The 15,786-nt window shown below is 34.7% G+C and overlaps 1 protein-coding gene across 1 annotated transcript in view; it reads right to left on the bottom strand.

Moving 5' to 3' along the window:
* The window catches only part of LOC145692442 (pickpocket protein 28-like), a 207,021-nt gene that overhangs the window by 57,710 nt on the left and 133,525 nt on the right, over positions 1-15,786 (bottom strand). The window contains exons 3-5 of the mRNA XM_081767750.1: positions 11,398-11,683; positions 6,806-6,859; positions 1,227-1,311 (exon numbers count right to left, since the gene is read on the bottom strand). Coding sequence (XP_081623876.1) covers positions 1,227-1,311; positions 6,806-6,859; positions 11,398-11,683 — 425 coding nt within the window. The remainder of the gene's footprint in view (positions 1-1,226; positions 1,312-6,805; positions 6,860-11,397; positions 11,684-15,786) is intronic.

The raw sequence follows: 15,786 nt of genomic DNA on the forward strand, positions 1-15,786 counted from the left end.
GTCCTTCCTGAGTGAAAGGAACCTTTCAGAGGCTAACCCGAATTTCTTTCAACCCATCTCGACGTACAGGAGCGATCGTTGTGAAATTAATGCTGCATTATGAGAATGAATATTCTCAATCCGAAAACATACTCTACCGCCATAGTCCTAACACACACAAACTCTATAATTAACTACATGAATTTTTACCCCAATACAGGCTACGTTAAATTGGAAAATTTAGCTTTCTGATGAAACTTCGAAAATTTAAACCAAAATCACTAATATCGAAGAAATCTCCGTTATCACTTTGATGTTATAGCACTAAATACTGTCAACTTATATCACTGGCCACTTGGCTTCCCTTTCTTAACTAATATGGCGGTCCGACTACAATTGATAATTTTCAAGAGAACATTTTTATATAGCTCCTGTTTCAAATTTTGAAATATTAAGAGTTATTTTTCCTTTTTCACCACTATAGTTTGTCACTGTTTCATTATTTTTTTAAATAGACGTTACCTTTGGTTTTGTAAGCGTCCTCATTACCGTCGTGTATAAATAACGCTCACCGGATCGTAGCCATGAAGAAGAATGATAGCTAGTGCCAACTAGCTACTTAACATCGTATCAAAATAGTTAAAACCGGATCTCTTACTTTTCTATGTAGGTATATGCTCAAGGGCGAGGGTTAAGATGAAATTTTTTTCTATACTAGATTGGCAGAAATTTTGCAAAAAATTGGAAATAATGCTCCTTTGCAAAAGTGAAGGAAAAAAGGTACTATACTTTCGGTTAGAAACAGAGATAGAAGAAAATTGTCATCTCATTGCCAACATTTATTTCTTCTCAATAAAACTAAAGAAAATAATTTGCGTAAGAACGAATGCTTTAAGTTTGTACAGGGCGATTTCTTGATTCCGACCGGTGATAGCGATAAAAATAAATGAAGTATAAAATTTCAGACGATTGTAACCGTCTGGTTACACTATCACTTATCACAGATATCTAAACATTAAAAATCGAAAGTAAACACGAAATTTTTAATGGCTTATAAATTTAATGGACGTACTGGTATTTCAGTATGTTTTATCCACTGCTGGGGGCTTGGAATTTTTGTATAATACATACCCGTATTAAAATTAATTTCCATATTTTCTTTATATTATATTCGTTATAATTTTCTACTTTACACAGTTATAAAATGAATAACATAAGCACACAAAATAAATAAAATAATCACTTACACCCCAGCAGTTAAAAGTCTGGCATCAAAGTTCAGTTCATCACATCCGGCTTTGCATGATGATTGTGATGAAAGGGCGTGCTGCTCTGTAATAACATAAATATTACATAGTTAAGCAGTAGACAAAGTAGGCAATCATTAGGAAAGAAATTAAACTGGGAAGAGAAAATACATGCTGAATCGTGTTTGCGATTTAGTCATCCGTTAAATGCCAATTTGTAGGTAATTAACCATCATAGTAACTTTGTAAATCCTAAACAATAGCTATTCCTTTCAGGACTTAAGAATTGTTAACCTCGATCTCAGGAGTTCATGTTTATTAAAATTAGAAAAGCATTTTAGCAATTTCGACTGACGCAAGGTATACGAAACAACAGTTTTTTACTTTCTATGAGCATGAATGTCTCGTTCCTTTCAGAACTTTAAAACGCAGTCATATGCGTTATGTAATTATTTCTAAATTTTTGAAACTAAAATATGCTGTAAAAATTAAACTCCATAATTTAATTACCTGTGTATATCCCAGGGTACAACATCGTTTTGAAATGGTGGTAGTAGTATATAGGAGACAGTGAGACAACCTGATGGGTGGCTAACTTGTGGCCTGAAACCGAAGAATAACTGCCACCTCATCATGGCCAGATTAGGTAGATAGATTTTCAACAAATACCTTGAATTAGTGTTCCTACCGGCGTAGGTGAGTCTTCAGATATCCTCCAAAACCGTGCCCTAGAGTCCAGGATATGAGACTGCGTGGTACCTCAATACATAAAAGTGATGTAGTTTGGTTAGCCCAGCAACAGTTTGATACGGATGTATTAACTGAAGATGTGGAACAATGACCTCTCAATAGTGCGACTTATTTGTATTTTTGGACAGGAATCGTTCTAGACATTACATTTTTCAAGTGTAAGCAAACAATATTTAGAGCGCCCCCTCCTAAATGATAATAAAAGAGTAGAAAGTTGTATTGGACAAAAATTCTTCAAATAACTGTTACAATTCAAATTTCTTCAATATCTGTAGTATCTGTGTCAATATTAACGAAAGATGGGGAAATTATAATTTTTTGACTGTGGTCGAAACAGAATATAGCTCATGAGCTTCAAGTGTAACATTAACACTTGTTTGATTTTGAGAAACAGGTATGTTCTTATGCTTCATCAAAAGTATTTACATAGTATTTTCTAGTGGTACGATTATAGTAATTAGCTTAATTTCTAGTTTTCTTTGTTACTGAAAAGCTCATGTTATAGAGACTCTATTCTGGCTTTCACTTTAACAAAATCTCTTATTGTTGCATCCGTACCCATTTCGTTGAGTATGACACTTTCAATGGCCATCAAAGTTACTCCATTTAATCGCTCTTGAGATATAGTTGATCACAAATAATTCTTTATTAATATTAACTGAACTTACTTAATATACAACAAATGACAAAAGTGTGTGCCTTAATCGATATTTAGTTTGTCTTCGATCCAGGGACGGAATTTTAAAATCAGGTCTCTCAACCCGTAAAAATTCTTTTCAGCGTCCCTTAGGCCTATAAAACAATTCAGTCCTTTCAAGTCTCTTTCCAATATAGTCGTTCGAAATCAGACATTGAGTAACACAATGTAAACACAAGCAGTGGCGCACCCAAGATTTCCCTTTTGGTTAGGAAGATTTTTCGGAGTAGCCTACAAAATGCAAATAATTTGTGTACTTGCTCCCTGAAAAGTGCTAATTTTCTTTAAAAAATAAAGTTCTGTTGTATCCAGACTCTCGGACCACCACCGTCGGAGGATCCGTGAATACAAATAACTAAAATCCAAATTACCAAATGTTAAAATATATTTAAATGGATTGATAATTATTGTTACACTGTTATATTACAACGAGCATATGTATACGCTTCTATGATTGACAGTGAGAGTTCGAAAAGAAAGTGTTACTTATAACACTAATGACCTTTCGATTACAGTTTCGATTTCGATTGCAGTTATCCTTTAGCGTTATACATGCAAATACTGCGTGAAAACTAACTAAAATTAATTTTGAAATTCATTAAAGGACACCGCACAATTCTTATGAAAATTGGATTTTGGTGGAATCGCTTGAAATCGTGATATGTTGTAGATATTATAACCCTCTGATAAGATATTACTGGCCACAACTTCCAATCCCTAACCGTTTGAATACTACAGGATTACCTTTTTTAAAACAGCAGAAGGTAACGGTATTCTAGATTTAAGTGAAATTGCTTGAAACCTTGATATGTTGTAGATATTGTAATCATACCAAAGAAATCTCAATCACCAATCACTGACCATTTGGCCACTACGGAGTCACATTTTTGGAAACGGCAGAAAGTAACGATATTCTGGGATCTAGGTGGGATTGTATGAAACCCTGAAAATGTTTAGATATTCTCATCCTACCTAACAAGCTGGAAAAGGAATATGGAGAATAGCGGCCAACACAATTTAAGCATAAATAACACCCCGATGTTTATCAGGAGAGCCCTGGAAATCATTAGACAGGATGACCGGCCCGGGCCGAATCTCCCAAATGCGAAAAATTCTCTACCAACTGACTTATCATTTTTCGATAGCCGCAAATTAACACTTCTTCTCAGGCTCACGACATCTGCAACATATCACAGTTCCATTAATTTCCACCTAAATCCAAACTATCGTTATCGCCGGCTGATTTAAAAATCTGGACCTGTAGTGGTCAAACGGTCAATAACTGATCGTTGTGCCCATTAAGATATTTTCTCACAATGAGAAGATTTACAACATATCACAGTTTTATTAATTTTTTTCTCCGAAATGGAGAACATCGTTATGTTCGGTTGTTTTCAAAAGAATGGTCCTGTCGTGACCAAACGGTTAGTGATTTGTGGTTGTTCCCATTGACCCTTTTTCTCAGGATCACCGCATTTACAACATATCACGGTTTCAGTCATTTTCACTGAAATCCAGAATATCAGCATAATCGTCTGTTTTCAAAATAGTGGTCCTGTAGTGGCCAAATGGCCAGTGGTGCACGGTTGCTCCCATTAAGACTTTTTCTCAGGATGAAAATATCTACAACATATTACAGTTTCAATCATTTTCACCGAAATCCATAATATGATATAGGCTTATTGGTCTGTTTACAAACAAGTGATCCTGTAGTGGCCAAATGGTCAATGAAGACCGGTTGTGTCCATTGAGACTTTTCCTCTGGAACACAATATATATATATCATATTACTTTTTAAAGCAATTTCAACGAATTACAATTTCCATAAGGACTGTCCGGGGTTCTCTAACTCGGACCTGTAATCCAAGAGGCCGCAAGAATTCCATTTTAATTTAAAATTAAATTACTGCAATCAAGAAAAATAAACTTACAGTTTCAAAAGATTCTCAACCTGCAAATGTTTCGTTAGCAGTAAGTCGTATTGACCACTCCCCACCTCAACATTTGTATGATCATAAATTTCAACATTTTGTCCAGAAGTCAAAAGAAACTCTTTTAGATCCCTTGCTTGCCTCTCATCCTCTTTAGAATTTCATAGTTTTCTTTTCCCATAAAATATTCACTTAGTTTTTTATCGTTGACCAATATTATTACATATAAAATAAAGTACTACTAAAAAGTGAAAACACACATAATAAAAATTAATAATAGTATAAAAAGAGAAATGATTCAGGTCAGACACGCAAATCTTGAGGAATGACAAATGAACTAATAGACATTAACAAAGTGAGCATTAAGCAGTGGGCAGCGATTGTGAGCCACTGATATTAAAAAATGACGTTAAACATTTCGTCAGAAATGATCAAAAGTTCCGTTTACACCCCGTCTTTCCTTAGTGTTCAGCCACTTTCTGGACTAATACATAGCAAAAGCTTAGTAGCTTGAATTTCGATAATGTGCATTTTATTTACGCTGACATTTCTCAACCCTTGACTGTGGTCATTAAACGGAAGCACTATGCGGACACTGTTTATGACAAGGCGGGACACACTTAAAAACGTGTCTTTCTACTGTGATAATGCCACCCAATCTATAAGCAATACGCGCAAATTACTTCCTTTTGTTGATCCATTTTCATTTTAAAGACATATTGGGCAATAATATTCTCTAACAAGGTCGTGGATGGGTTGTTGGGAGAGAGTGAGAATTCCGTTAGATTTGTATTTTTGTATATAGTGAGATTTGGGAAAGAATGCCGCTTGAGTAACCTTTCTTGTTGTGCGCACTACTAAATTACGAATTGCAAGTGTCATTGTATCCAGAATGAGTATTTAGTTCTCAACGTTTTCGCAATACCTCAGAACGAGATTGCACGCAAATGTAGATAGGGGGAACATTGCTCAGCGTATTCTGTGATATAATAACATTAAGAGTGTTGTTAACCCAGGTATAAAGTTACACTTTATCACGCAGTACTACGTTAGGTTATTATAAACTTCACGTTTATATGTAAAACTACAACACAAATATCATACTTCTCATGCAGTGTTATAAACTAAGGACGTTACAGCATCATAAACACCGGAAAAGAACTAAATTTTGGAGACTAATACAAATGTAATAATTCAAGTGAAAAGTTGGGGTAATGCACATCTAAAGTACCTTATTGCCGAATATTACAATTATCAAATAACGAATTTGAGATAATTAGAAAGTACTTTACTTGAAAATGGAAATTTTAAATTTTTCATAGGACTTTATTTGGAAAACGTGTTGAGATAAGTATTACATCGTGTTATATACATGATTTCCAATTGATACAAAGATCATGCTGCCGTTTACAGTAATTTCATATCTCAAACCATGAAGAAGATTTGGAAAAATATTTCGGTATATTGCTTAAAATGGCTTTTCTGTAGGAAAGTTTGAAAAAATTTGTATTTATGTTTCTTATATCATTACAATACCTTTTTGTAGGAAGAATTATAGTAAATTCTCAGTATTATATAGTTCTAAGCAATGCTGCAAATTTTAACAGATTTTTTACCATACTTTCAGCATGGTTTGAGGTACCAATCGAATTGACGTAAATGATGTTATCTTTATATGCATTCGGAATCATCTATGAAATTGGATACTTACCCAAATATTTTTTTTTTTTCGAAATTAATACTTCTGGCAAAGTCAAATATACAAATCCTTGTAACTTTGTTGTTATTCATTTGAAATCCGTCATATCATAATTATAGTATTAGACAGTACAAATCTCTAACATTTGCATTATTACCGCTGTAGAAGTAACCCAAATTTGGATGTTTGTGATGCTATAGCGTCCTTGCTCTGCAACACTGCATGTCAAGTATTAAATTAAATGTTTTCGTTTCACACGCAGATTTGAAATATGCAATAATATGACGTAATAACTCAACATACAACTTTACGTTGAGTTGACAACACTTTTAATTTTGTGGTATCGCAGAGGATAAAAGACAATATCTTCCTCCAGATATTTTCTTGGTACAATATTTCAGCATTTTTCTTCATTAGTTACAAGTGTGTAACAAGATTATTGGTCGACCCTTACGAGAGAAAGCTTCATGCTTAAATTTATGCTATCTTTAAGTGTACTTACCTTTGTGACGTGCAATGCATGCAAGTCCTTTGACATCACATGATTTGAATGGACCTGAAATTAGAAATTAAACCTTTAAATTAACAAATAATTTTAGCAATGTCAAATATGGTGACTAAAAGAATAGTAGTCTCTGATTAGGCAAATAGAAAAATATTTTCCTTGTTTGGAATCTTTATACTGTTTTTCTATCACCACCAAAAATGCAATGGCGAAGATAAATATAAAGATATACAGCGGCTAAATATGGTGCATTATTTTTTTAAATAAATATACATAAAAAATCTATGTTTGTTGGTGGAGTACATTTAAAATTTTTAGACTTACATTTTTTAATCACCAGGGCCCGGATCTTGTTGACCTAAAAAATTTTAAAAAGTGACCTATAAAATGACACTAAAATTCCTGTAAAATAACCCTAAAAATCACAAAAATTCACCTTAAAACTTACGTTTTCTCAAACTTTTATTTCATTAAACATTGACATTTTTTAATATCCATTGGATTTTTAATTAACATTTCTCACTCATATTCAAAAAGTTTTGTTTCAGTTAGTTGCATTCCATTGATGATTTATTTCTACTGATCAGTCCATTGTACGGCATTGTAAGTATTGATAGCGTCAATTCACTCCCGAGTTGAAACTACGAAGCACATTTAAACAATAAAACTTAGCAAGTTTAGACTACATGAAAATAATAGATAAAAATTAAAACCCTTGTACGCCTTCTAATACGTTTTTAGTTATTCACGTTATCAGATTCTTTGTGGTCAATAACCCAAAACTATGTGTTTGGCCACCTACCAACCCCAACCTTTCGTTAACCAGCTACAGTTTAGTTTTCATTAGCTTGTTAAGAATGCAGTTTTTTCATTACGATAGTCAGGAAGTAAGAAAAGAGATTATTCAACTTCGTCTTTTCCACATCCGTAAACCATGTTCATTTATAGATTTCCTTATGTAGAAAAAAAGAATAAAAAGACCATAAGTGACCTAAAAGTTACCTTAAAATATTAAAAATGACCTGAAATTTCAAAACAGCAAAAAATGACCAAAAGTTGACCCTAAAAACCTATATTTTTAGAACCTAGAGTTGATGGATAACGTTTTTATATGAACTTGCCTTGTCATATGCGTAACAAAAAAAAGTTGACTGGTCAACAAGATCCGGGCCCTGTTAATCACTAACTGTAAGTTTACGCTAGTTCTTGGCAAGGGGAGAAAAAGTTTATAGAAAATGTTTCAGTCAAGTTCCCTCTTAGGATGCGTTGTGACACCTTTCTCATCCCGAAGAATAACTTACAGTTTGTAAGTATTTTCATAGAAAATAATTTATTCAACATTATAGAGTTATTAAGGAAATATTTATTTACAAAATGTGAACAAAATTACCTGAGCAGCACTGAGAAAAATCCGTTCTCCGGACAGCGGTATATTGTACATATATACGGAATCATCTTGTTTACTACAGAAATTAGTATGCAGCATTCGCTATCCATATGCTACATACGCACGGCCCATATATGTTAGATCATGCCGTTACAGGATTTCTGACATGTAATAATTTTCCGTATATCGCATGCATATGTTTGTGTTACATTCCTCAGCAATATGTTACAGTGAAACCACTACTAACGGACACCTCTGTAAAGAGGACACCTCTCATAACGGACATATTTTGTAATCCCCAAACACTGTAATAGGAGAAAACCATGTTGACAAACCTCTCTAAAGCGGACACTCTCTAGTACGGACACGGTCAGTCTTTTCTGTCTCTTATAGGTATTATTTACCTTCATATTACGGACACTTTCTCTAGAAACAAGTTGAAACGTACAGAAAAAATACATTTTCAGAAATGCATACATGTATCACCAAGGAAGCATTGTAATAACATTTTTCCTCGTCAACTGACTGTTCAGAAACTCAGATGAGTCTTTGTTTAACAATACCCTCATATCCTTTGCTTGCATTCCCTCCCACCTAACCTGTTTTAGAATCAAAAGTGATTGATAGTTGCCTGCCATTTGGGATGACACGTCATTCTACTGTTCCGCTGGAATCAAGCAGAAGACATGTTTGGTATTTTTGTCCGCGTATTCGCATATTGTCTTAGTGCCTCTATTGTAGACGGAAATCTTTTTTAAGTTATTCTGCATCGAATAAGCAATAAGGTGTAAGCTGTTGGGAGCTTTCGAAATGCCACGAGAAGCGTTAATGTTAAAATCGAATTGATTGAATTTACGAAGAATACTGAGGTGTGCGAAGGATAGCTGAAAATTTTTGTATCGGTAAAACACAAGCACCTGAGATAATATAAAAGCAAGACAAGTTAATAAAGTTGTGGTATGAAAATGACAATGAAAATAGTGTCTCATTGCTTTGAACAAAGTTGGTGTGCAAGTGAATGTTTTTGTACAGTGCGGAATGAAAAAAAAATTCATGTGTTAGGGTCGATGCTAAAAGCTAAGAATTTGGAGGTAGCAACAGAAATGAATGTTTCGGATTTCAAGGTCTCGAACGAGTGGTTAGAGGTTTCGGATTAGACACAAAATTTCTTTCAAAGCGATTTGTGGAGAATCCGCAGATGTCGACATGCCCACAGTCATAGAACGGTTTGATAAATTATCTTCAGTAGTTTGTAATTACATATCACCTTATTTACTAATTTACATAAGAAAATATCGAAACCTTTCTAAGACGGACACCTCTCTATATCGGACAATTTTTGATTCCCCACGGCTGTCCGCTTTACAGAGGTTTCACTGTATATACGTCTATTTGTATGTAATATCCTCAGTTTCAGTTATAAGTCTGTTGTACGTTAAGTCCAAAACCTACAGGAATTACGCATGTATCCTACCTCTTCAGTACGTCACCTACATTTTTTCTCAGTGTGCTTTCCAGGAAATCTTCCAAGACGAAAGACCATGAATAAGAATGGAATGTTGTTCTTTGTTATTTATTTCACTCATTTAAGTAATCTACACGCATGCATGGTGATGGCAATGTGAAAGTTGTTGATGTTAGTAACTTCACTTATTCCAACGAGAATGCGGGGACGATTATGCCGTTAGTGTTACCCTTAACTTTAATTTCTGCGCATATGTCGACTGGGTTGTTCCTAGCTTTACTCTTCCTGTGTATATCAGTTAACTTGGGAATCGACAAGCATGGAAACGTCAATCATTTATCGTCGTTACTCATTTGATATATATATTTTTTTACTTTTAAAGGAAGAATGGGGGAAGGCGATGTCAGACTCGCTTCAATCTATTATCTATTTCTTTCATTTGTGTGTTTTGAAAAATTGCATTTATTCTTTCCGAGTAAGTCAAGTAGCGTATAAAGGTACCGTTCGTTATTTATTTAATGTATTTCTTTACTTCTAGGTCATATAAAATTATTCTTAATTTGCATGTCATCTGGCCTAGAAATCGGCAGGTGAAGCAACACACAAGGTGACTATCTTCGTCATCTATTCTATTCATTCATTTAATTTCAAATGACGTCTGTGAATGACAATAGCGATAGTCTGAAAGAAGAGTAGGGTTAGGAAGTGAGTGATATTACGGATTATTATTACTCTTTCATTGAAGTGCGTATCCCAAAGGTGCATACACTTTTCATAAAACATTCTTCCCCTGCGAAATGGGGTACTTTAGCTAGTAATAAATACATATTCATTAATAAGTTATTAATTATTTCTTTCTAGGCAAACAGATCTTTTACTTGAATATTTGCAAGCATTAATATCCCATGGCATATTTATATGCATTTATATAATAAATATCTGAAATTTTCCTTAATTAGAACACGAAAAAACTGACCCGAAAAACATTGCTGTCCCAACATTTGCTGTCTCGCGCCATGCACCATGCTGTCCCATTGGAAAATACAGCCGACATTAGTATAGTCACCTTCATTTTGTTAATGAATGCAGTGCAAAGATATTTAATCTACTCTTTGGGCTTGAGAATATTTACGTGTTTCTTTCATCGATTACACTTATTTAATAGTTATACATTATTTTCGCAATTTTAACCAATTAACCTTGCCAAGTGAGCCAAAGACTCGGGAGAAACATATAGTGACCATAACTGTGAAAATAATAATTAGTTTTTAATATGTGACATTTATTGTATTTGTTTAGACAGATAAAGTGATTATCTGCATGCATATGATATCTTTATTACTTATTTGTATATTTCATCTAAGCATGCGTTTCTCCAATATTTCATTCGTCTTCGGCTGGAGAGACCAGGGTTCGATATCCGTTGGAACTCATGTGGTTCGGATGCCACGTTAACCTATATGCCCATGCTATATAATCTCACTGCAGAAAGGCACGCCAACTCAACCAAGATATATATAAGTTCGATTAAATATGCAACATGGTACTCGTATCATGTATTATTTGTAATTTTGAAACGTAATAGTAATGTCTTAATATAATAATAATAATATAATGATTATATTCAATATTAGCAAACGGTAAAAGATGCGTTTGTTCCAAAACGGAAATTTTTATAAACAAAAACATACCTACCAGATAAGATTAATCGTTCCTGTCAATTTATAAGGTACATACCGAAATTGTATAAAATCTGTGGTGAGCATTGGCATTTCCTTATCACGTTCTCGTAAGCACGCTGTAATTGACACGCCTCTCGAGTGTAGAATTTGCTGACGTATAGTGTTTCTTCTTCTGGGTACAAACACTTTCTTTGCCGTATGGTTAAGCGGCGTAAACTCGGAGTACTAACAATTGCGAACAAGTTTAAGTCATAGAGATGAGCGTTGTTTTTTCCCACAGAGTTGTAAACAAAATAATTTGCAATTTTTACTGGGAAATCAAATGGTGAACTGATGAACATCTGAAAGAAAGTTTTATATATATTAAAAATAAGTTTATATAACTGTATGGCTAAACTCATTTTAAAAAGATAAGTTGAATAAAATATATTGTTTTATCCCAATATTTCTTTGGATTTTTTAAGTTCATGGGATTTTTAAAAAATTAATCTCAAATTTGGTATATAACTAAATTTGATTACTCCTAATTTGAGCTAATTCTAACTGTGACTTTGTGGGAACATATGTTTAAATATAGTTCCATTGGATTCAGCATCATCAAATTTGTATAAAATACGCAACTATAAACATATCGAAACCTACTAACTTTTACTATTGTTATAAATGGTACCTGAGAAGCCCCAATTGTAAAGTAATTCTTCCTGTGACGTCATGGACAGATATGTTTCAAAATAATGTTATTTGATGAGCACCATCAAATTAGTATAAATAGTATAACAAAGAAATTAGCGAAGCTTAGGCACGCTTTAATAGTGGCATGATCGTTAGTTCTTTTCATTAATGGTAGAGGGTAACCTTTCGAATTACCATGAAGATAGAAACAAGGAGCATCTATTATTTTGTGTACGTAAGAATTGCTCGTAATGGTACATAACATTAATGTGGTCTTTAATTTTTGACTTCCCAGTTTTTCATGAGTCTTACCCCTATTATTGTTCTATATCTTAAAAGAATACATGACATGCGAGTGACAGAAGAGCACGTATGTGAGTGAAGTTCATTATCCGTGGGGAAAATAATTGATACGTACACTTACACCTTAGTGTTCGCACTGTAAACGGATACTATACTTCAACAAACAAACAAGTTATAGTAACTTTAACTATCCGAACCCTGATCCTTTTCGAACTATTTTACTCATTCAGGTTTCCGCTCTTGCAATGGATATCCCATAAATCATTCTCAAGTATACATAATTAAATGATAATTAAGAAGTAGGACGTTGGAAACCATTATTAACTATTTTGCTCAAGATAAAGCATATATTTGATTCTTAAGTTTAAGCACCGATACTGTTCAACAAAATGATAATCTCAATATTTCATTTTTGAGATTCATTCATGAGCTAGATTCGAGAAGTATTTTTCAGTAACTAAACTTTGTCACCCATTCCGAGGCACTTTAAATATTACATGTTAAATTATAAAATCATCTCTCCCCAAATATTTAGAAACTCTTCTTTACGTTCCACTGCTACGCCGGATAGACTAAAAGAAACTGTGGTGATGCGAAATGAAGGAAATGCTGGAATTAGTAAAGTGGGAGGAAACGGAAAACCCCGAGAAAACCTATATATTTATCCACCACAAATTTTACTTGACGGGAGCTCGGACTTCATGCAACAGAGGTGAGCGCTCTACCACTGAACCATCCGACAAATATTTAACAAATTTCGACTTGATATACAGCGTGATTCAAAGTGATGTGAACGATTACAACTTCTTATAACTTTTTATTAATCATCCAAACAGCTTCAAATCTTACAGCTAAATGCTAAAACTCTCCAAGTTTTTGTGATAAAAAATGAAAATAGTACATCAGAAATGTTTTATGGGGGCGCTTTGTTACCCTGCATACATCTATTCGGTATTCCAATTCCGCACAGACCCGTTTCGACATGTTTTCATCAACAGTTTACACTACAGTTGTGATGCGCTCTTTCAGTTCATTCACATCTTGGGGTAGAAGGAGTTTGTAGACAATGTATTTTAGATGTCCCCTCAGAAAAAATCGCAGGGGGTTAAGTCCGGTGATCTTGGTGGCCAACGTAGAAGCTGATAATCGTTTTTACCTGACCGCCCAATCCAGCGGTGTGGCAGTCTGTTGTTGAGGAAATTTCTGACATTGTGATGAAAGTGACATGGAGCTCCATCCAATTGATAGATGAAGTTTGCACTGTCATGTTCGAGCTGTGGCATAAGCCGCGTAGTAAGCATTTGTAGAAATGTTTATTCAGTTACAGTTCCTTCATCAAAGAAGTACGGACCATAAACTTTTGTTAGATGAAATTGCACAAAACACATTCGTCTTCGGTGAATCACGCACAATTTCACAGATTTGGTGAGGCTTCTCAGTTCCCCAAATGCGAACATTTTGTTATTCACTCTTCCTATCACATGGAACGTAGCCTCATCACTGAAATAAAGTTTGGCCAAAAATTCATTATCAACACTGCACAACTCTTGAAATGACTCACAAAAGGTCTTGCAACACGTGTGATCATTAGGTGTTAAGGGTTGAAACAACTGCACTCGATACGGATACATTTTTAAATGTTTACGCACTACACGCCAAACAGTTGTTTGAGGCATTTGAAGCTCTTTGCTAACTCTCCTCGCTGACTTTTGTGGGCTGCGTTGAAAACTGGTTAGAACCATTTCGACATCTGCCTCAGAAGTAGACGGCCTACCGGGAGATTTTTCTTTACAAATGCATGCCGTTCTGTTGAATTTTTTCATACCACTTACGTATGGAGTTCATGATTATGGATCTTCATGAAGTTTTGTACGGAACTCGCGTTGAACACTAACAACAGACAGACAAACGTGAAACTCTAAAACGCAAAATGCTCTCTCTGTACCACAGGCAGCCATCTTGGAAGTAATCACTCTGCCACTTAGCGGATAAATTTTAAACTACTACGCTCGTTTCAAACAAATCTTGAGGATAATATTAAAGCATTTCCATAGAGATTTCATTGTTGATAGAGTATTATCACTTATAGAATGTTTCCTTATCGTTCACATCATTTTGAATCACGCTGTATTTACTGGATTCGTTTATACATAGTATCATTAACGAGTACACTTGAATCACAAGTTTGAGTTATGCACTTGATCAAATCGAATTCTGACTTTAAATATTCATAGTAGCTGATAGCTGTTTTATATACTGAACGATAATTACTTCAGAAACATCTGGCATGGAATGTACTCATTCTCAAAAGACCAATAAACACGTGAGTGTTATATCACGAGCAGGTAAAGAATAAAAGACAAATAGCACTAAGCAAAAGGCAGTAGGCATCTTTCATGAGCAAACAATGTAACGTTGTTGAATTTTACCATACGAAAATAGTGGTGCCAGATAGGGCTGGTACCAATATACACACTTGTGGAATGTTAAAGAACTGCAATAATAAGGATCAAGGGTTTACCAAAAGCGGTTGAAGGTCAATCATACATCCTCCTCACGATTATACTTGGCTCAACATCATCGTGTGGATGCAAGAGGTGGACGATGATTAGTGTGTATGATATCTCAGCACAAATGCTTGACATTGGAACAATTGACGCATCAGTATTACACTGGGACTTAACGACTAATTTCAATTATGACAATAATATTTTGCATTGGCCTGTGTATCGTAGCTGTAGACCAACAAGAGCACCTATTAAAACACATTAACATACACAATTTACGATTGGCATGGCAAAAGACAAGGTGTAATTGAACTGTGGATCAACAGGAGACTATTCTAATGGATGAGTTCTAATCAGCAGTAATTGGAATGTGTCTATGTTTCCGTGTTGCAATATGGATGCTAAAGGGGCCGATGGTTGGTGTCACTATCCTGGGAGCTGTCTCCTGGTTTTCCTTAGGTCCATTAATCATCATTCATCGAACTTTGAATGACCAAGGGTATAGCAATCTGTTAACTATCATGTGCATCCATATCTCTAGTTCATGTCTCCTGATAAATGTGTTATATTTTGCTGCATAACGCGAAGTGCAAGTTGGGTTTGATCACTGGAGAAGCGTTGAAAGAGCATATCAATCAGTTGTCAACACTAACCTCGCCTACAAAGTCACCAAACTGTAACCTCATTCAACGTGTATGGGATGGCTGGAATGTATTGTGTAACGTCCTCTCCCACTTTCCTAAAATATGCACACATTGGGAGAACTGTTATAGTAAACATGGCTTCCACTCAACCTGCAGGATTTTCAGTACCTTGTGGAATCTGTCTCTGGCTGTATAAATGCTGTTATTGGGCAGAAAGGTAAATTAACATTCTATTAGGTAGCTCTTTCTAATGCAATGATCATTCTGTATATTTAATAATTATAAGACACATAGTTTAGCACCTAGGAGAATAATTTT

The sequence above is a fragment of the Thermobia domestica genome, chromosome 8 (assembly GCF_964235325.1).
Source record: "Thermobia domestica chromosome 8, izTheDome1.hap1.1, whole genome shotgun sequence".
NCBI classification, from domain to species: Eukaryota; Metazoa; Arthropoda; class Insecta; order Zygentoma; family Lepismatidae; genus Thermobia; species Thermobia domestica.